At 52.4% G+C, this 21,202-nt stretch overlaps 2 protein-coding genes across 5 annotated transcripts; one reads left to right on the top strand and one right to left on the bottom strand.

The window, feature by feature from the left end:
- Nucleotides 1–1,764: 1,764 nt before the first annotated feature.
- On the top strand, nucleotides 1,765–7,317 carry CIB3 (calcium and integrin binding family member 3). Its single transcript, XM_032867538.1, has 6 exons — nucleotides 1,765–1,815; nucleotides 2,031–2,065; nucleotides 3,747–3,858; nucleotides 4,812–4,959; nucleotides 5,851–6,046; nucleotides 7,241–7,317. Exons 1-6 carry the CDS (start codon nucleotides 1,765–1,767, stop codon nucleotides 7,260–7,262), a joined length of 564 nt encoding a protein of 187 aa, XP_032723429.1. The 3' UTR covers nucleotides 7,263–7,317.
- A 1,502-nt stretch (nucleotides 7,318–8,819) lies between these two features.
- Nucleotides 8,820–18,369, bottom strand: HSH2D (hematopoietic SH2 domain containing). Of its 4 annotated transcripts, none has more exons than XM_032867533.1 (7): nucleotides 18,287–18,308; nucleotides 16,563–16,636; nucleotides 14,817–14,962; nucleotides 13,566–13,655; nucleotides 12,138–12,303; nucleotides 11,545–11,682; nucleotides 8,820–9,501 (listed from the first exon to the last, which is right to left on the bottom strand). In XM_032867533.1, the coding sequence occupies exons 3-7, from the start codon at nucleotides 14,939–14,941 to the stop codon at nucleotides 8,935–8,937; spliced, it is 1,086 nt and encodes a 361-aa protein (XP_032723424.1). In that variant the 5' UTR covers nucleotides 14,942–14,962; nucleotides 16,563–16,636; nucleotides 18,287–18,308; the 3' UTR covers nucleotides 8,820–8,934. The 4 variants fall into 4 exon arrangements, with proteins under 4 accessions (XP_032723424.1, XP_032723427.1, XP_032723428.1 ...); XM_032867536.1 differs by having other exon boundaries at nucleotides 12,138–12,323; nucleotides 13,604–13,655; XM_032867537.1 differs by having other exon boundaries at nucleotides 12,138–12,314; nucleotides 13,604–13,655.
- Between the last annotated feature and the right edge of the window lie 2,833 nt (nucleotides 18,370–21,202).

Raw genomic sequence — 21,202 nt, 5'->3', positions numbered from 1 at the left:
CATCCACCGAAAAACATCTGGGTTGTTTCTACTTTGGGGCTATTTTGAATAATGCTGTTATGGACATTCACATACAAGTCTTTATGGGCACATACATTTTCAATACTCTTCACCTCGAAGTGAACATTTCGGGGTCATATGTTAACTCTATGTTTCACTTTTTAAAGAACTGCCAAACTGTTTTCCAAAGCAGCCGCACCATTTTGCATTCCCACCAGCAGTGTATGAGTGTTCCAGTATCTCCACATCCTGGCCAACAACTTGCTATTTTCTGTCTTTTTTTGTTGTGATCCTGGGGTCCAGGGATTGAGCCCCGCATTGGGATCCCTGCTCAGTGGGGAGTCTGCTTCTCCCTCTCTCTGCCCTTCCTCCAACTCGAGCTCTCCCTCTCTCTCAAATAAATAAGTAAATAAATAAGATCTTCAGAGGGAGAAAGAATCTCAAGCAGACTCTGTGCTGAGCATGTAGCTGGACATGGGGCTCAATCTCATGACCCTGAGGTCATGACCGGAGCTGAAACCAAGAGTCAGAGGCTTAACTAACTGTGCTACCCAGGCGCCCCTATAGGAACGTTCTAATCCATTTTCCAGAGTGGCTGGACTTTTTGCAACACCACCAGCAATTAATAAGAGCTCCAGTTCCCTCACATCCTCTCCAATACTTGATATTGTCAGGGTTTTTTTTTTTCTTTTAAATCATCCCAAGGAGGTCTTTAAAGCCTAATCATAGTCACATTCTACAAGATGGCCTCACACACTGGGCGGAGGAGAGTTGATGAGACTAGGAAGAACGTGATGGTCCAGGCCAGAGAGAGTGGGAATGAGGGAAGGGGAAGATCCCAGAGCAGTTCAGTGGGGGGTGGGGTGTGGCAGTGGAAAAGGCTGAGCAGGAGAAGAAAGTGGAGGGACAGGAGAGACCCAAAGGAAGAAGAGCGTGGAGCAGCCGGTTGAGACTTTTGACCCCCAGGTGTTCTGCCCAAAAGGATTCTGGGTCTTAATAAGGTTGGCAGCTGCTACATTGTATCTACCCATTGAGGATTCATTGTGAGCATTAGCATGCTAACTGCTCTGAAAAAGTCCTGCAATAAAGAATTCTGTTTGGTATTATTTAACTGACTGTTCTCTAACTTACACCTTGGATCACTTTTCTTAAGCTGTAACATCATCAATCATCATCATCACCTTCAATGTACATCTGGGGATCTCTTTAGCTTGTTCGCCCAGTTATTATGCTCCCAGTGCCTAAAACTGGCTTAAACCAAACGGTTAAAAAATTTTTCTTTGGTTGCATTAATGGTCTCGTTAGACCTTCAGGATGACTCGATGAGTTAGGTACTAATATAACTTCCATCTTACAAACGAGGCTTACGGAAGTGAGGTGACGTGTCTAAGGCACAAAGCTGGTGGGTGGATAGGTGGTATTTGAGCTGGGATCTGCTTGCTGTCTCCCCATCACCCGGCCTGTCTCTGGAAGGGGCCCCATACCCCCAGCCTCACCCAGTCATGGCAGATGTGGTCTGCTGTTCTGGGACCTCCTGCAGTCCTTCTTGTCCTGGTGGCCATGAACGTACTCGGGCTATTGCCCAGAGAGCTCAGCTGTAACTTGATCTCACCAGACTGGAGGTGACAGGGCGGGTGGGCAGGTGACGCCAGGGCAGGGAGATTTGCCCAGACACTGGTGTGCAGCCGCCTGGAAGCCTGTGTGGTCCTGAGGAGACTGGGGGCTTCGGGAGTTTGTCTCAGAGTCTTGGCAGTGGTCTTCACCATGGGCAACAAGCAGACAGTCTTCACTCATGAGCAGCTGGAAGCATATCAGGTAGGGGTGATGGGCTGGGCCCTCAGGAGGTTTGGCAACCTTGGCTTCCTGGCCTGAGAAGTGGGGACAGCATCATTTGTCCTGGGTGTGCAGCCAACAAGCATTCCTTGTGCAGCTCTGTGTGCAACAAGAGGCAGAAATGGTCATGCAGTGGGAGGGGGAGGAAGGTGGCCTCTGAGGCAGGCTCTGGGCCAAGCCAACATCTCTCTCTGCAGGATTGCACCTTCTTCACAAGAAAGGAAATCATGAGGTCAGTCTGGGGAGAAAGGGAAGAAGATCTGGAAACACCTTTCTCTCCTTCGCTGGAGGATGTTTGCAAATGACCAGGACTGAGTGCCCCATGGTGGTTAAAACACAAAGGGAGGGATTGCGGGCATGGTCAGTGGACAGAGGCCAAGATGGGGATGCTGAGAAGCCACATCTTGTCACATCGTCACTGTCTCTAGGTTGATTAGCTTGGGCTTTCTCCCAAGGGTTGTGGGGAGCCATGGAGAGTATGTGAGCAGGGGTGGGGTGGGGGGGTGGGAAGGACAGATCAGCATGTTAGAAAGATCCCCCCTGAGGCCAGTGTGAGGAGGCTGGGACTAGAGGCTGGGCACCTGGGGGCAGAGGCTAGAAGCAGCTGTGGGCTGCGGAGGTGGCATCCAGGTAAGGGTGCGGGTAGGCAGTCTGTGGCCGCTGCAGGTTGCTGGCATGAGCTAGAGAGGCATAGATGGGTATCCCACGTTACTGCTCAGTGCCCACGCAGCCATTGTCCAGAGGCCCCGACCCATGAACTCGGAGCTATGAAACCCAAGCCGGCCGGGGTTCAGATACAGAGTGATAGGGGCCAAGGCCCGAATTGTGTGGGCACGGAATATCCATTATTGATGGGCACACCTTTCACCAGTGAGCCCCATTGTCTGGGTGAGGACAGCTCATAGGGTCACCCTGGCCATCACGATCAGATTACTGATGGGGAAACTGAGGCTTGGACAGGGAAGGCTGACACCAGCTCTGCAGATGGACAGAGCTCCAAGGAGTTAGAGGGCTGACATTTCGTCCGCCCAAGCTTCTTGTTTATCAGTAGAATAACTCAAGCTCAGAGGGGAAGAGGAAAATGCTCACGGCCATGCGGAAGCCCAGACCCAGACTATTCCCTGAGGGGGTCCGGACAGGGACCTGGGTGGTCAGGACTGAAATCCCAGATACCTCCTCCTCGAGTTCCTAGCCATCATATGACCCAGGGGCTCCCATCTCCCTTGGAATCAACCCTTAGCAGCTTGGGGACCTCTGATTCACCAAGGATAGTCTCACCAAGGCTGCTGCTTTTCATGCCCCCAGTGAAGATAGGGTGACAGCGGGTGAAGACATTGGAGTGGAGAGCTCACCTCACCAACTAGGTAGTGTCGGTGGCATTTGGTATTTTGCAAAATGTCTTGCATGCATTTAAAAAACCCGAATATTGGCCTTTTGTCTCTGCTCTGGCCCAGTTAAGGAATGCTCGCATTATGGGGTGAGAGAAGGAAAATGTGAGAATGGGGGGTCTCTAGAGCCAGCGGCCAACAATGTGATGATACTCAAAGATTCAGAGATTCACTCGGACTCTCTGAATTTTGATGTGAAACTACCTCACCTTAAGCACACTCCCTTTCGTCATCCTCACCTGCCTGGTCAGCTCCTACTCATTCTTCAAAGCCCAGTATCAATGTCCCCACTGAGTTTCCCCTAGCTCTGGGGCCCTCTCCACTATGGTCCTGTCCCCAGGGGGTAGATGTGCCTGTGTTTGGCTCTGTGTGCTTGAGGACTGGGCCCAGAGCTGATGACTCTTGGGGACCCATGATCCTTCAATCCTCCCATGTGGAGTGAGCAGTGGCAAGAATGAGAGAAAGGGGACAAGTCCTCCCCATGCCATCTCCCAGCCCTGCCCAGTGTTTCCCTCCCCGTACCAGGCTCTTCTATCGCTACCAGGACCTGGCTCCCCAGCTCGTTCCCCTCGACTATACCAGCAGCCCTGATGTGAAGGTGCCCTACGAGCTCATCAGCAGCATGCCCGAGCTGAAGGTATCCGCGGGCCATTGGGCAGGCAGGGAAAAAATAGTAAGGATACCTGCTGTGGCATTCCTATGAAGTGGATGCATTTTACAGATGTAAGAAGTGAGGTTCAGAGAGGTTAAGAAACTTGGTCATGGTCACACAGCTAGGATGTGACAGAGACAGGATTCAGACCGGGGGTCGTTGGAAGGATGGGATGAGATAATGCTGGTGAAGGGCTTGGCACCGGGTCTACAGCATGGCAAGTAGTCAGGGAACGTGAGTTCTGCTTTTCATAGCAAGAGCCGCTAAAAAGGCAGGTCCTTCTCAGCTGGATGTTTGTCACATAGTTTGTGCTGCCGAGGGGGATTTGTGGGGTGAGTGACTGAGCAGAGATGATTTTACCACAAGGGACAGAGACCTCATTGGAGAGGGACAAAATGTATTGGAACACCTGAGGAGAAACCCCAGGGGGCAGAGCTATTACCAGGTCTGGCTGGAACCCGGGTTTCTGAGAGTGTGCTCGGGAGTCTCCCTCCATCTCTCAGCTTCCCCCAGGAAGGGGCTTTAATCTCAGGCAGCCTGTCTGCCCGAGGTGGTGAAGGGAAGCCCCAGTGGTCCCAGATCCCTCCTGCCAGTTCTGCAACCACCGGAAACCAGGTCCCTCCAGCTCCATCTTCCAGGGCAGCCTCTGATTGGCCAGTTTGAGTCACGCTACCTACCCCAGAACCAATCATGGTTGCCAATGGTAGCGCTGTCTGATTGGCCTCAACCAGGTCACGTGGTTCCACCTGGAGCTACAAGTGGGGTCAAGGCCACCCAGACCACAGGTCCAGAGCAAGGAGTTGCCTGAAGGCCACGGGCGGGAGGAAGTTTGAAGGTGGGGGGTACTTGAAGGTTTCAGGAAGGCGGGTGCTGAGAGCGTTTCCATAGGGAGCCCGGAGTCCCGGGTCAGGGATGGCCTCCCTGCTTCCTGCCTCCAGGACAACCCATTCCGCCAGAGGATTGCCCAGGTGTTCTCTGAGGACGGGGACGGGCACATGACCTTGGACAACTTCCTGGACATGTTTTCCGTGATGAGCGAAATGGCTCCCCGTGACCTCAAAGCCTATTATGCTTTTAAAATTTATGGTGCGTGCAGGGCATGGGGGTGGGGGAGAGTGGGAGTGGGGTGGGGAGTGGGAACAAGACCCTGCCTGGGGCCAGGGGCTGCGCTGCCATCACTGATGTCTCCCCGGGGGTCTCGAGGCCCTGCGTGGCCCTGTCCTGCACACTTGGTACTTGCTCTCCTCACCCCTTTACTTACTCCTTTCCAGCCACACTGGCCTTCCTCTTCCTCCAGCACTCCAAACTCTTCCTCCCTCCCAGCCTCTGCATCTGCTGTTCCCTCTGCCTGCCAACACCTTTTCCTTGACTCCTGCTCATCTTGAAGTCTAGGTCAAAAGCAGTTCCACCCTCAATCACTCTCCACCCCACATCCTAGTTCCCTCCTAGCACGGAGCAGTGCTGCTTAATTTCTGTTCATAATCTGTTCATTTCTTATGGCTTTCTCTCTGATGAGACCCAAGGGCAGCAACAGTGTCTGTTTTTTTCCCCATCGGTCTCTCATGCCTGGCAAAAAGTAGGTGCTCAATAAATACTTGTTGACTGATCAAATGAATGGAAATTTATCACAACACCTGGAACATAGTAGGTGCTCACTAAAAACCTGTCGAATTAACAGAACTTTATCACAGTGCCTAGAACATAATAGGCACTCTCTAAATCCTTATTGAGTGAGTAGATGAAAAACAGTCACATATGCCTGGCACATAGTAGGGGCTCAATAAATACTTGGAGAGTGAATGAATGACCTCCCACCAGAACTCTGCTCAATTCCAAAGCAAGACCCAGCTATTATCGCAGGGTCTTGGGTTCTCTCCAGTGCCTCAGTTTGCTCCTCGGTAACATGGGGTCAAGAGGCCCAACCTGCCTGTGCCCAGCTGTGCCCCCACTCCATATCCCCTTCATCCCACTACACAGACTTTAACAATGATGGCTACATCTGTGCGTGGGACCTGGAGCAGACAGTGACCAAGCTGACGCGGGGGGAGCTGAGTGCTGAGGAGGTGAGCCTGGTGTGTGAGAAGGTGCTAGATGAGGCTGATGGCGACCACGATGGGCGGCTGTCCTTGGAAGACTTCCAGAACATGATCCTGCGGGCACCCGACTTCCTCAGGTGTGACACTCCTTGCCACTTTGCATGTCTGAGAGGGGCTCCTGCAGAACTAGTTCACAGACTCCATTTGTGAAAGTTCCTCTGTTCATTCATTTGTGACCTTGGAGAACTTTCCCAGCCTTCCTGGCCTCAGTCCCTGCATCTTTAAAATGGGGATAATTGGGGACCCTGTGGGTAACGACCTGTGGATGGATGCAGCTCTTCGGGTGAATGCAACATGGCTGGTCTTCAGCTCTCTCTTGCCTGAACATTTGGCAGTGAACAGAGTGTACAACTGTACCGGGCAGTCCTGGAGAGAATCAGAGCCCCCATCGTAGGGCTGATAGCCAGTTAATACAGGGGGTGGCCCAGCCACCTGTTTTTGTACCTCCCGTGAGCAAAGAATGATTTTTATGTTTCTTAAATGGCGGGGGAAAGATTAAAGACTAATAGTGCTCTGTGACTCATGAAATGGATATGAAATTCAAATTTCCGTGTCCAGCAGTGGTTTATTGGCACACAGCCAGGCCTGCTTGTACTTGGATTGGCCATGGTTGCTTTAGCTACAAGGCCCAGCTGACTCCTTGCACAAAGCTGGAAATACCAACCATTTGGCTCTTTATGGGAAATGTTGGCCGATCCCTGAGTTAGTACGTGGAAAGACTTTACGGCAGGGTTGGCACACAGTACATGCTCCGTATCTGTGTGCTGGGGTTGCGATCGTGGCTATTACTATGTGTCCTGACATGCACAGAGGGCACCCCCCCCACACACCTGGAGAAGCGTGGCTGGTCTCTTAGCAGACAGAGACACGAATAATGACAACTGAATGAACCCTACAGAAGACAGCATCTCTGTGTAGCAGTGCCCTGTGCATTTGCCCCCTTGGCCCTCATTACAGCCCCAAGCAGAGGGACGGCTATTATCCCCATTTTACAGAGAAGTAAACTGAAGCCCAGGGGTAGCCACTCACTCGGAGTCCCACAGCAAGTCTGCGACGGAGTCAGAATGTCAATTCCTGTCCAAAGAGGTGTGCTTTCCACCCCTCTGAGGGCTGAGGGGGGGCCACAGCCTGGGGTTCTTGAGGGGAACCATCTCCTGCTGTGGTTCCTGGCCTCAGGGAGTCCCTGCGGGAGAGTTCGGGGATGGATGGGGGGGACAAAGGAGGGCCACCTTCTCTGCCTGATGACTGACTCTCCTTCTTTTTGCACCCAGCACCTTCCACATCCGCATCTGAGCACACCATGGAGGAGAAGCCAGGTCAGAGGAGGACGGGGTGACCCCTCACTCCACGGTAGAATCCGGTCTCCCTGGGTTCCAGGAATAAACACTCATCATTGAGTCACATCTGCTTGGAGGACACATGTTTCACCTTAAACCTGCCGGATGGGAGAGAGGAAGCCTGGGCTCTCACCTCTGCCCTCACTGCGTGACCCTGGGTGGGGCTGTGCCCTCTGAACCCTGATGTCCCCATTTATACTAGGGAGTGGCTGAATTCTAGATCTCTGTCCACCGTGAGGGCTGGAGGTGCACTGGTGGCTGTGAGTTTTGGGGGGCAGAGACCAGATGTGGAGATCACGCCCATGGGATCTCACCCCCGGGCCTCCCAAGGCTGAACCCTGCCTCCAACCTCTCAAGCCTCCTCTTTTCTCCCAATCCTTGAGCTTCTCAAAGGGACCAAAGCTTTAACTCCATGCTCATTCATTAGAATAGCCAGAGGAGGTCTCTGGGGGAGGTGGCAGCAATGTCATTCACTGAGGCTGGCACTGTACTTTACAGTTTACGAAGCACTTGTCTCTCTGCCATTGCATTGGCTGCCTGTGGCATCCCGGCGCGGTTGACTGAGAAGCAATCACACTTCATTCGGAGGGAACAGACTTATTAGCCCAAGGCCACACCTCACGTCATCTGTAAAGGCAGCCTTGAGCCCAGGCCCACCTCTTTCCAGATCCCAGAATATCTACACTTTGAGGATTTGAGAAGCCCCACACCCACTCCACCACATCTGGGGGCTCACTTAGAGCCCCAGTAATTCCAGGGAGGGATGGTCATTCCTGGAATCAAAACGAGCTACCAGGCCCCTTCCCAGACCCTTTCACTGTGTGTCACTGCCCCCCCCACACCCAGCTTCCACTTACTAAGCACCTGCTGTGAGCCAAAGCCTCAGTTTTTATGTGCATCCTTTTGGTTCATCCTGAGGAAGAGGGATTGCTGCTCTCCCCATTTTCCAGATGAGAAAACAAGCCCAGAGAGGTGTAGGAACTCACTAGATGTCACACAGTCTTGTGACCTGGGATTTCCTCCAGATCCCACTGCTAATCATGACCCTGGGCTGGCTGTCTTCTTCTTTAAGGGGGCTCATATGCTTCTCCTAAATCTGATGTTGGTGTTGGAAGTGTGTACCGTGTGCCAAGCCCTCTCCAAGTCTCACCTCCTTCATTTGCACGAGAACCCCAGGAGGAAGGTGTGAACAGCTCTGTTTATAGGCAATGATGTACTTAGGGGTGAGCCAGGGGCAGAGGATGTAGGGAAAGGACTCCAACTGACTGGGTTTCGAATCCTGGCACTGACCCCCTATAACTGGGTGACCTTGGTTGTGCCTCTCCTCCTCTCTGACCCTTAGTCTCTTCTTTAAAATATGCAGCATGAGCCTACCTGCTGGGCCTGCTCAGAGGCAGAACAGAAATAATGAATGTGGAGGCTTTGGCGTGGGGCCTGGCACACAGTAGGTGCCCTAGACCCTTCCTGTAACTGGTTATTATTACTCAAATCATCAGGTCACCCCACCGGCACCTGCAGGACCAGACCCAAGCAATGTCTTTATTACATTTCTCAGTTCCTGAGGACTGGTGGGTAAATAACAAGGGGTCCAGTGTGAGCAACCCCCAGAGCCAGGACAAAGCTCTTCTTTAACAGTACCCAGGGGCAAAGGGTGGTGGTGGGTGGTACTCCTCAGGGAGCCAGTCCTTCTGGGATTCTGCCAAGTCCTTTGTCTCTGGTCTGGACACTTCTGAGGACAGGGCCCTCACTACCGCTTGGTGCCAACCCTTGACCCTTGGGGTCGCCTCGCTCCAGCTGGCCAATCTTGAGGCCTTCCTGGATGGGTTGGCTCTGTCTCTCTGATCCTGGGGCCGTGAGGGGCTTGCAGGGGACATGGCCACTGAGCTGTCTGTGTCAACATTACCTTCCCAGTGTGTGTCACCTGGCGTGGTCCTTGAGCTGTGTGTCACTGTTGGTGGCCCAGCACTCCAGAGCGATGACAAGTTCATAGATGGCAGGTGGGATGTCAGCTGCTGCTGGACCCTCTTGCCTGTCTCAGGGAGTGTCTTGAGGTTCCTCCAGAGTTTCCGGCAGACCTTCTCAAGAGGAGCTTTTGGGGGGCAGGAGGAAGTGGCTTCCTCCGTGGAGACTCTGTCCATCTGTGCTCGTGGCTCCCTTCCCTTTGGCCAGTGAAGCAGGACCGGGCTTGCTGAGGTCTGAAACCAAGAGCAGGTGAGACCTGGGCCATCCCACCCACCAGAGCTCTGAATCTGCCCTGGAGTTTGGGACATGGGTCCCACTCAGACATCTGGAGGGGTGAGAAGGACCTCAAGTGAACCCCAAACCTGATCCCATGCCCCCTCCCCATCCGCATGAACACTTTCATTATCTACCCCAGAGACTGGAAAACTCTTTTCATAAAGGGCCAGAGAGTAAATATTTTTAGGTTTCTTGGCCACACAGTCTCTGTTCTGAGGCAACTGAGATGGTTCGTCAACAAGTGTGCATGCCTGCATTCCAGCAAAACTGATGGATGTGGAAATTCCACTTTCATCTGATTTTCACAGCTCATGAAATATTACTTTTATTTTTATGCTTTTCGACTGCTCAAAAACATGAAAGCCCTGCTTAGCTCGTGGGCCAGAAAGAAACAGGCCAGATGGGGTCCTCAGGCCCTGATCTACTTGGTCATTCAGGTGACCTTGGTGGCAGATGCCGACAATGCCCCATCCATCTCCCTTTGCCCTGAGCACTCAGTGCCCCGAGCTCCACTCCCAAAGGCCAGCAGAGGGGACTCTGGCCGGGGTCCTTCTATGAACCCATGGCAGGCCAGAAGTGCTGAGAATTAAAATCTCCCAGGAGCAGCACTTGACCAAGGACTAATGGGAAATGGAGTATCAATACCCCAACTCCTTACCCCTAAGGTGGGATAACCGGTGTGCGTGTCCCATGCAGAGTTCTAGCCTTCCCGGGGGAGACCAAACCCTGGCTGCCCACAGGGGAACCTGCTCCCTAACACGCCCTTCATGGGCTGCCCTCTTCTGTCCCACTTCCCCGCTCCCCTACTGGCACATCTTGGGATCACCTCCCAAATAATGGAGGCCCCAGGGACTCAAACCATGACAGCAGCTCGCTTCCCCTCACCCCCCACCTCCAGATTCCCTTCTAAAATGCCTCAAATATCCTCTTCTTGCTCTACCCCCAGGGATCCTTTTCTGGTCCCTCCCAGTCTCTGCCTTGGACAGTCCCTGCCCCCTTCCTGCCACCTCCTTACTGCCACCAGGCAGCCCCTCCTGCAGTTGGCAGCCACAGGCTCTCTCATTGCAACTCCCCCTGCACAACCGGACTAGAATGCCAGCTCCCAGGCCCCAAGGCCCTGCATGACTGGCTCCTGCTGTTCCTGGCCCCTGGCCTCCCAGGGACCTCCCTTTCATTCACCCCACTCCATACACATACTGGCTATTGTTCTTTTGATTTGCAAATACACTGAGCCTCAGGACCTTTGTATGTGCTCTTTCCTCTGCCTGAAACACCCTCCCTGCATAGCTGTGTGTGACTGACTCCTCCTTACCCTATGCATCCCAGGTCTATACCGTCTCCCCCAGGAGGTCCTCCCTGACTGTTACCTTCACCACCTAGCTCCACACCCACTGATGTTCATCCTACCAGCCTGTTTCCTTGCCACTCTTATCAGAGCTTCCCTGCCATGTGGGGGCATGGAGGACACCACTCACTATCACAGTCTCATAGGGGAGGCAGGCAGGAAACATGAAAATGCACAGATTCTTAATCCACAAAAAGACTTTTTAAATTGTGAGGAGAGCTCTGCAGTGAATAAACAGGGTGAGGTGATGGAGAATGCAGAGGGGACTACTTCCAGTCTGGAGTCTGGGGAGGGAGACACTTGAAGAATTGAAGAAAGAAGCCAGGCATAGGAAATCTGGGAGCAGAGCACACACAGCATGTGCAAAGGCCCTGAGGTGGGACCAGCACATGCAAAGGTCCTAAGGCTAGCTTGATGCATCAGAACAACAGAAAGGATAACAGAGAGGCTGGAGCTGGGCTGGTGCTGGGCACAAGGAGTAGCTGAGGTCACAGTTTGGATTTTCATTGCGGTGTCTTGAAAAATCACTGGAAGGTTTTATACTTGCAGTTATAGGGTCTAATTTTTCACTCCAGAAAGTCTCCTCTGGCAGCTGTTGGCCACTTCTGCCCCTGCCCCACCCCTGCGTTGGAGATGCGAGCTTTCTGTCACATACCTTCTCAGGTGCAGCCCTGAGATAGGAGGAGGAAGGATTCTGATGTTCCCTGGGGACATGGGCGGGGCTGGTGACTTCCTCAGTCAGTGCATTGGAGTAAAGGAAGAGATCCTCATAATCCAAGTTCTCTGGATCCTTCTGTAGGGCAGAGGGCATCTACTGCTCAGCCCCAAGGAGGGAGATGGGGGTGGTCCCAGGGTCCCAGACAAACCCTAGAAGGTGGCGCTGAGGGCTGCCTTGCCCATGAACCTTGTATGGAAGCCTGCCCCTCCCACAGTAGCTTCCGAGGGTAGGAGCACCCCCCCCCCACACCGCCATCCCCTTCCACTCCCATGAGCCTTATAAGGAGATATATTATTCCTATAGATCAGCCAAGGTTATACCCCCACAAACCAACCCTTGTCACAGATTAGCCTGGGGGGGCTGGGGTGAGGCAGGGAAGGAGGACCAGAAGGGGTGGGGCTGTGGGAGGGCAGGGACCACAAGCATGACAGAATCACAAGAGGCTGAATGGGGAGCATGGGAACAAAATGAGTCTGGGGGCTTGGCCCCTGTGAGGGCAGCTACAGTCCCCCAGGGGTTCCAACACTTACCTGCCCACAGGGCTGGGTCAGCAGGTCCCTGTGGGGCCGCACAGGCTGCTGCTGGTGGAATGTGACCAGGGCGTCCAGCGAGGCATGGGCCTTCTCTTCCCCAGGGATCATGACGCTCCCATCATCCAGAAGCTTCACCATGAAGTGGCGGCAGCAGCTCTGGGCTCTGCGGTGACACTGCTGGGGCTAGAAGTCCTATTCCTCCTCCTTCCAAGCCCATCTTCCCCCAGCCCCTCCCCCAGCTGGTGGCACTGAGGCTGCAGCTCTAGTGTTTAGGTTCCCAGGAGCTTTCTGCATTTTTTTTAGCCATGTGACACTGGTACTAACCACACTGTGCCTCAGTTTCCCCATCTATAACGTGGGGCTACTAAGGCTGACCTCGGGATTTCTCACGAAAATGGAATAAGCTACCACAGATAAAAGCTTAGCTCGGTGTCTGGCTGGAGTCAAAGGATCAGTAGAAGTGATGGTAGTGAAAACTGGAGTCAGGCCCCCAGGCTAAGTCTATGCGCCTGGCACACAGCAGGTCCTCAATAAATGGTCTGTTAATGGATGGATGCACTTATATAATGGCCCACTATGTGCTTACTATATCTCATTTAATTTTCACAACAGTCTGAATGACTTTATTTTTATTTTATTTTTTTTTAAAGAATTTATTTATTTATTTGACAGAGAGATCACAAGTAGTCAGAGAGGCAGGCAGAGAGAGAGAGGAGGAAGCAGGCTCTCCGCAGAGCAGAGCCCGATGTGGGACTCGATCCCAGGACTCTGAGATCATGACCTGAGTCAAAGGCAGAGGCTTAACCCACTGAGCCATCCAGGCGTCCCTGAATGACTTTAGCATTCCTATATTAGAGATGAGGACTTTGGGGGAGGCACAGATAGGTTGAGTAACTTGTCCAAGGTCACACAGCATGTAAGTGGCCTTAGACTGTGTGACTCGGGGCCTAAACTTCTCCCACGGTGGGTAACTCTCCAGTGAAGCCATTGGATTTTTTTTTTTTTTTAATTCCTTTGGACTGGAGTCCTTTTTGAAAAGTAGTTTGTGTTGTTGAATCCTGTGGGATGCCCGGTCAGGTTCTGAGGCCTTAAGGAGCTGGACTGCCCTAAGTTTCCTTAACATGTCCCTGTGGGTGGAGTCACAGAGTTGCCAAGCAGATGGCTGAATGGGGAGGGGTGGTTAGGGGAGGGCAGCAGCCACTCTTGGGCTCCCAGCAGCCCCTGTTCTCAGACACATAGGCTGTTACCACCAAGCCCCCATCTGTTGGTTATAGCCGGACCTGCAGCTGCTCATTGCAGCCAGATTTGGCTAGAACTTTACACCAGTTGCTCTCTGAGCAGTTGTGGCATGATACACCCCTTGCCTCCTCCCAGGAAACCCTGGAGCCCTCCCACCCCTTCCCTGGGCCCTAGCCCGGGCCTTACTTGTAGGACAGCGTGTAGCCCACGTGGCTGTGACTCACTCTAATGAGAAAGGATCCCAGTGGCTCTAACTCCAGCAAATTCTCAGCGTCCCTGGAAGGACAGACACAGGAGGCAGATGTGCACCCGTCATCCCAGGACGGAACAAACCTAAACCCCTTTGTTGTAGTGGTTTCAGACCTTGGGATACTCAGGCTCAGGGATGTTCCCATCAGGGGCAGAAGGCCTCTGATGACTTTGACCCCAGGACAGACTTTCTTCTATACCCCACCACCCTTGCCTGCCTTCCTGATGTCTGAAATGCCCTCATACCCAGTAACTTCTCACCAAATTACTACTAGTATTCACCATCATCATGACTATGATTATCCTGGGGTCACAGAGAGGAAGGAAGGTGGCCTTCTACAGAACAAGATGGGGAGACTTGGAACCCAAGCTGTCTACTCCAGAGGCCGCTGACCACGTGTAGCTACTGTGCACTTAGAATGTGGTTTTTAAGATGTGCTTTTGGCATAGGATACCAGAGGTTCAAGACTTATTATAGGATAAAGGAATGGACACTATCTCATGAGTGAGCCTTTAGTGCTCATGTTGAAATGATAATATCCTGGATATACTGGGTTGAAGAAAAGATAAGATTAAAATTAATTCTGCCTGTTTCTTTTTACTTCTTTTACTATAGCTACTAAAAGCTAAAATTGCAACACGTGGCTCACATTATATTCTTAGGGGTGCCCCCGCCCCAAAACTCAGAGATGGCGGCCAACCTGCCCTCTTTGTGGCTTTCGTGACATTCTCTCAATGTCTCTAGGCTAATGGTGGCCATAGATGTTCTCTTCATTTGTTTGAGAACCGAGGGGGTAAACTAATGAGATGTATTTGTTCATGTCCTCAGAACTCAGTCCAGTGTAGAAAGGGCATGTAGGTCATGTCCCTGATGGATGGAGAGCAGCTGTTTGGGACACTGTGTTAAGAAGGATTCAGAGGCTGCACCCTGCCATGATTGATGGCAGATGCCTGGCTTCGGGGGATGGGTCCCTGGCAGTGCTGATCTGGTGGCCACTAGTATAGAGAAAGCTGATGTCCAAGGATGGGAAGTAACTGGCCCACGTCCCACGCTGAGTCCCCACCTGCCCAGCACTTCAGAACTCTTTTCACCAAGCCAAGCTGAGTCCAGAATTCTGTAGAAAATCTGCCCAGGGTGGGGGCAGACAAGGAAAGGGCATGGTGGAAGGTGTGTGTGTGTGTCCTTACTCTCTCGAGATGGCACCGTGGAACCATGCAGGGACCCCTTCTTGGGAGAGCTGAACCACCTGTGTCTGCACAAACCAGTCCAGTCGAGGGGGCAGTGGTGGGGGCAGTTTTCCTGCCTCTGTCATGGCTTTCTGGGGAGCGGTTACCTGGCAGTAGGAGGGAGGAGAGAGAGTCAAGCCTGGTCCACCTCCTGTGCTTTGCTCTGTTCTTACAGCTCATGGTGCCTCCTCCTTGGGTAAGTCCTCCAAGCTGGTGAGAGCAACAGGCTTGAAACCGGCTTGTGTTTCTTGAGCACCTACTATGCATTCATTCATTGGCTTCTTCCAAAAATCCTCCCAGAATTTTTCCTTGTCCTTCTATTCTTTTTACACTATTACTACCAAGTGTTCGAAAGCTCCCTTTATAAATATATGCATTTAAGCTTAAAAACTGACTTTATTGAGGGGCACCAGTGTGGCACAGTCGGGTAAGCACCCGACTCTTGGTTTTGGCTCAGGGTGCGATTTCAGGGTCCTGAGATCAATCAGGCTCTGCATTGGGCTCCACATTCGGCATGGGGTCTGCTAGAGATTCTCTCCCCCTCTCCCTCTGTCCCTCCTGCTAGTGCACGCTCTCTCTCTCTCTAATACTTTTTAAAAAGATGAACTGACTTTATTTAAATAAATATCAACATCCCAGGAGCTATGGGGACATGGCAAAATGGTAAGTGAAGGGGCACCTGGGTGGCTCAGTGGGTTGAGCTTCTGCCTTCGTTCAAGTCATGATCAGGTCTTGATCTAGACCTGGGATCGAGCCCCGCATTGGGCTCTCTGCTCAGAGGGGAGCCTGCTTCCCCCTCTCTCTCTGCCTGCCTCTCTGCCCACTTGTGATCTCTGCCTGTCAAATAAATAAATAAAATCTTAAAAAGAAAATGGTAAGTGAAGAAACACTAGAGAGATGTGGCCCTGAGTAACTTCCTTTGCTCCCAACATCATCATCTCTGGTGGCACCAAAGCCACATCTGTAATGTGTCAGGGACAACAACATGAATTCATATGAGTTTCGACAGTTTTAAGCTCAAGGTAACACTGGAATTGTGAGCCAATGACAGGGAGCTGAAGAAAAAGAATAGTCCTGATTTTTAAAAAATTATTTTTAAGAGATTTTATTTATTGGGCACCTGGGTGGCTCAGTTGGTTAAGCAACTGCCTTCAGCTCAGGTCATGATCCTGGAGTCCCAGAATCGAGCCCCGCATCGGGATCCCAGCTCCACGGGGAATCTGCTTCTCCCTCTGATCTTCTCCCCTCTCATGCTCTCTCTCACTGTCTCTCTCTCTCAAATAAATAAATAAAGTCTTTAAAAAAAAGATTTTATTTATTTATTGGACAGAGAGAGACACAGCAAGAGAGGGAACACAAGCATGGGGAATGGGAGAGGGAGAAGCAGGCTTCTTGCTGAGCAGGGAGCTCGAAGCTGGGCTCCATCCCAGGACCCTGGGATCATGATCTGAGCCGAAGGGCAGACGCTTAACCAACTGAGCCACTCAGGCGCCCCAATAGTTCTGATTTGTAAAAGAGTATCAAATCAATGCAAAACCAGCCACAGGGTCATGCCCTGCTGGGTGGTCTGCTCAGAACCCTTCATGGTCGCCCTTAATTCTGTCCCTAACCTGGCCTACCCCCTACGCCGGCCCTATCTAATGTTTCAATATTGCAGAAGGTCATTATTACTGGGCTGTTTCCAGAGGTGGGGACATATTGACTAACCTGGTCAATACTGACTTTCTTTTGCCAGAAGACAGATGCTGAGCACGCCCTCCCGAGAGAGGCCCAAAGGCATTCTGGGACGAGTAAAATTAAAGAGATCTATTAAGAAATATTTAATAAAGTAGGGTGACAAAGCAAAGAGCCTGGAATCAGAGCCAGATAGTCTGGGTTCCAGCCCCACCTCCCCCACTCAGCTGCTGTGTGACTTGAGTAAGTCACTTAATATCTCTGTGCCTTTAGTTTCATCTGTAGTTTGGGGATATGATGATATTTGCCTGGGAAAATACAGTTCCTTCAGAACTACGCGCTCTGTGTATATAATAAATATTCATGAATCCAGTAGTGTCCAGGTTTGTTCTTTTTTCTACCTGGGAGAACTCCTATTTCTCCTTCAAGACCCAACAAAAATATCCCCTCCTCCAGGCAGCTTTCCTGTCTCTTCCCCTAGAAAAAGCCTTGGCCCCCTTCTCTGTCTCCCATCTTCCCCTCTGCTCCTGCCCAAGTTTTGCCTAGCCTTGCCTCGTGGAGCTCAAGTGTCTGTGTGTAGTGTGAGTCCGGACGGCAGGTTTTTCTTTCTGTTAATTCAAGTGCCTGACTTAAGCTTTGACTGCCAAGTCATCTGCTTGAACTCACTGAAGTCTATCACGAATAAACACATTGAGAGCCGCACAACTAGATAAAGAGCCAGGATTCTCCCCGCCTTTTTCTTCCCCACCCCCACAGCCCCACCACGAGGCTCCTTTATTTCAGACATCCCAGTTGATTTCGATAACTGGCCATTGGGATCATTTCCCCCCCTTCTTTCTTTTCTTTTTTCCCTCTTCCCATGCTTCAAATTCCTGCTCTTATACATTCATTAATAAGGAGTGAGCCCCCCCAAACCTTAGCCACCCCCGCCAAGCCCAATAAAGCAGAACCCCAGGGCCATGTGCGCTGGCTTGGTCCCTCTCTGCAACCTGGTTGTGTGCCCCCTGGCCTGCCATGGACACACCAGGTCTATGTAAGTAATAGATTTTTTTCTTCAAAGTTTCCAGATGGTTATGGCTGGTGGTCAGTTTGCGATCCTAAGAACCACAGGGGTCAGTCCTGTTGTCACACTGGTTTGGCAAGGGGAGACGTGAGTGGGAAGCTCTGGGGCCTGGGCGAGCGCCTGAGTCATTTACTATCAATAGACCAAGATGCACAAAGCACTGTGTCTGTTTCTGTCTCCCCCACATCAAGGGCGCCCAGAGACCTGGCCCAGGGCTAGGTCATTTTGGATTTTTCTGGGTCCCCAGTGCTACCTGGTGCTGGGCAGGCACAGACGAGTGTGCAGGGGTGTCTGGTGATGGACAGCCAGGGATGAATGAATCCGTACCAAGTTTTGACCTCCTGACCCAGACACTGGGGCTTCGCCCATCTCCTTGTCCCCCACACTCCAGCCCTAAGGACATCCTTGCTCTACCCCAAACTGACCAAGCTTTCTTACCCTCCACACCTTGGTCCATGCTGTTTCCCTGCCAGGAATGCCCTCCTCCCAGCCCCAGCTCCGTTTTTCAGTGGTCAGCTCCCACTGGAAATTCCTTCTGCTTTTCTGGTCTCTACCACCTTGTCCCTCCTTCTGGCCCAGCCTGGCTCTCATGCTCTGTCTTCTAGAAATCTGGGATGACGCTGAGGCTCCTGGGGCCCGGCCTCGCCCTGAAGTGGGCATGTGGCTGGCTAAGGGACTCCCACCCTGCACTTACCTGGGAGACCCCTGGGCAGCCGACGCCCTCACTCTTGCTGTCCTCAGAGCCTGCAGGAGCCTTGGTTTCGATTCAGGGTCTGCACGTCAGTGGGGTGGGGCTACTGCCCCCAGGCTGTTCCTGTTTCCTTAAGTAGGTGAGCCCTAGGGGCGGGACTGGACTCTGCTGCTTGCCTGTGGTATGCTATGCAGTCCAGCAAAGCCTCTGAGCTGTGTAGAGGGACACCCTAACTTTACTCATGACAAGCCTTTATTGAGCACCTACTGTGTGCCAGATCCTTAGGGGACAGAGAGGGACCCCAAGAGGTGCAAGCCCCACCCCTCCTGGCATCTATAATCTAGCAAGCAATGAAGAAGAGTAAGAAACGATTAACGTTTAAAGCAGACAGCCTCGGGGCACCTGGGTGGCTCAGTGGGTTGAAGCCTCTGCCTTCGGCTCAGGTCGTGATCCCAGGGTTCTGGAATCGAGCCCCGCATCGGGCTCTCAGCTCAGCGGTGAGCCTGCTTTCCCCTCTCTCTCTCTGCCTGCCTCTCTGCCTACTTGTGATCTCTGTCTGTCAAATAAATAAAAATAAAATCTTAAAAAAAAAAAAAAAAAAGCAGACAGCTTCTCAGGAAGGAGGGTCTGGAGTTGCAAGAACCCCAGAGGGGGTTTAAACTGATCTGGAGGAAGAGGTGCTTGGGGACAGGTAGGAGTTAACTTGATTGTGAGGTGCAGAAAGAGAGGGCTATAGGTGGAGGGAAGAGCACAGGCAAAGGCCTGAGGCAGGGTCAAACCTGGACAGGCTGGGGCCTCCTTACGCACATGGGGCCACATTATGACTTCCTCTGTAACAAAACACACCACTAAAACCACATTTAAAATGATATTTTATGATGGCATTGGCATCTAGTCCAGGCTGGATTATTATATATTCGTTATTATTTTATTCATTTCTTTTCTTCTGATTTTAGAAAACTAAGACATGCTAGGGAGCCCTACTCCCCCCACCCCCACCCCCATAGGCCGTGAGTGTAGGAGCTCATGTCTAACGGACCAGGCAGGCCCGGATGTGAGCCAGCTGCACCTCCTTCCCCAGCACAGGGGCCAAACCACTTCCTTCTCCCCTTTCAGGCAGAAATAGCCCAGATCCTCGTGGCTGAGCTGGGGGCCTCCCCCGGGGGCTTATCACCCTGGGCCAGCCAGTCTAGATAGCTCCCGCTGCAGGCTCAAGGTCAGTGGGGGGTGGCCTTGTCTGGAGTCTATGGGTCCACAAGTCCCAAGCGGGAGACACGTGGGATCTGGCCTCTTACTCACCCCACTGGGTAGCCTTGGGTGACTTGCTCAACCTCCCTGGGGCTCGGTTGCCTTAATTGTGAAGTGGGCATGATTACGGCCCCCCTTAATCACGGGATGATGCAGGAGTGACGGTCATCAAGCCTGTGGCATGGGGCTCAGTTGAGGGTAAAATCAGGACTCTTCACTGTGACTTAATCCAATGCCTTTGGGCCTGGCTGGGGACACAGAAGCCCAGGTTCGGGACTGCACAGCCTGGGCCACCTTGTGCTACTTGCGTCCTCTGTGCCCTCCACAGCCCGGTGAGTCAGTTCCCAGCCCTGATGGTAAGGAGCAACGCTGTTGGGGAAGGGCTCGCACCAGCCCAAGAGACCCTTGCCCCTTCTAAATCCTGGTCTCATTTGCATACGGTGCAGTCTCCAGAAACATGGAGGGTCTCAGGCCACTTCTGGCCCAGCCCCCTGAGGCTCTACGACAGAGGGCTCCCCCCAGTAAGCTTGACCCACTTGGGGGACATGGTCTTACACAAACCGAAGTCCTCCCCTGAGAATGTCACAACAGAATCATCCCCAGCCCTTGGTGACCATAGTCTTCAAAACTGTGAGCAGACAGGTGGCCCCAGAGAAACTTCTGGAAGAGGACCAGCAGGGGGATATGGATCTGGGACTGCAAGGCCCCTCCCGCTCTGGTGTAGCTCTGGGCTTTTCACTGGAGGACTCAGCTAGCAAGTAGGACTTTCCTGGCCCCACGTGGGGTGGCTCCTGGGGCAGGGACCACAGTGCCCTCTCAGCCCTGCAGACAGGCAGGGGTGGGGCAGTGAGTCTCTGCCATTGCTGATCTTGATGTGTTTTCAACCATCCCACCGTCCTATGAGGCTTTCATTCAATTCACGAATTCATTCACTCCACATACATTGGCAGAGCCCCAACTGGAGGCACTGTGCTAGAAGCTGGCGACGGAGCAGATAGGACCAGCGCTGTCGCTGCCCCGCTGGAGCCTGCAGTCCACCGGGAGATGGTTATTGCACGAGCCCCCACGCGGGAAAGGCTTGCACAAGAGGGAACAGCTAGGGCAAAGGCTTGGGTTAGGAATACACCGGGCACGCTGGAGAAACAGGCAGCCCGGGGGCCCAAAAGGTGGAAATAAGCAAACGTCCACTGATAGATGAACAGATCAAGAGAACATGGTCCGTACACACGATGGAACATCACTCAGCCATAAAAAGGAATGCAGCCCCGATACGCACTGCAACAGGATGGATCTAGAGAACCACGCAGAGCAGAAGAGGCCTGATCCAAAAGGCCATACGGTGTAAGAGTTCATTTACACAGCGTCCAGAACAGACAAATACAGAAACAGAATGGATGCGGTGACGAAAACGTTCCAAAATGGACTGTGGCGACAGTCGTGCAACTCTGGGAACACACCGAAGACTGCTTACTTACACCTTGGTTTTGTGGGCAGATGGTCCCGTGTGTGAATTACATCTCAATTAAGATGTTATGGAAAAAACTAGGAAGTCGTGTCATCTCTGCTGGTTCAAGGGGACAAGACCTGAGGAGCCACTTCTCTGCGTGCCACTGTGTCCAAGGCCTAGTGACTGCAGAAAAGGGTGGGTCTAATGCAGGTCTGAGTTCAAGG

This window comes from Lontra canadensis, unplaced genomic scaffold (genome assembly GCF_010015895.1).
Source record: "Lontra canadensis isolate GAN:19392208 unplaced genomic scaffold, GSC_riverotter_1.0 scaffold35, whole genome shotgun sequence".
Taxonomy (NCBI): domain Eukaryota; kingdom Metazoa; phylum Chordata; class Mammalia; order Carnivora; family Mustelidae; genus Lontra; species Lontra canadensis.
Note: the sequence above shows the minus strand (reverse complement) of the source record. Positions and strands in the feature narration are given on the sequence as shown.

Bases quoted from the DNA above. Each gene is read 5' to 3' on its own strand.
- CIB3 (XM_032867538.1), top strand. From the start codon at position 1,765: ATGGGCAACAAGCAGACAGTCTTCACTCATGAGCAGCTGGAAGCATAT. The intron at 1,816-2,030 runs GTAGGGGTGATG...CTCTCTCTGCAG, and splicing joins AGCAGCTGGAAGCATATCAG to GATTGCACCTTCTTCACAAG. The intron at 4,960-5,850 runs GTGCGTGCAGGG...CCCACTACACAG, and splicing joins TTATGCTTTTAAAATTTATG to ACTTTAACAATGATGGCTAC.
- HSH2D (XM_032867535.1), bottom strand. From the start codon at position 14,941: ATGACAGAGGCAGGAAAACTGCCCCCACCACTGCCCCCTCGACTGGAC. The intron at 11,683-12,137 runs GTAAGTGTTGGA...TCTGCCCTACAG, and splicing joins TGACCCAGCCCTGTGGGCAG to AAGGATCCAGAGAACTTGGA. The intron at 9,502-11,544 runs GTATGTGACAGA...TCTTGGTTTCAG, and splicing joins TCAGGGCTGCACCTGAGAAG to ACCTCAGCAAGCCCGGTCCT.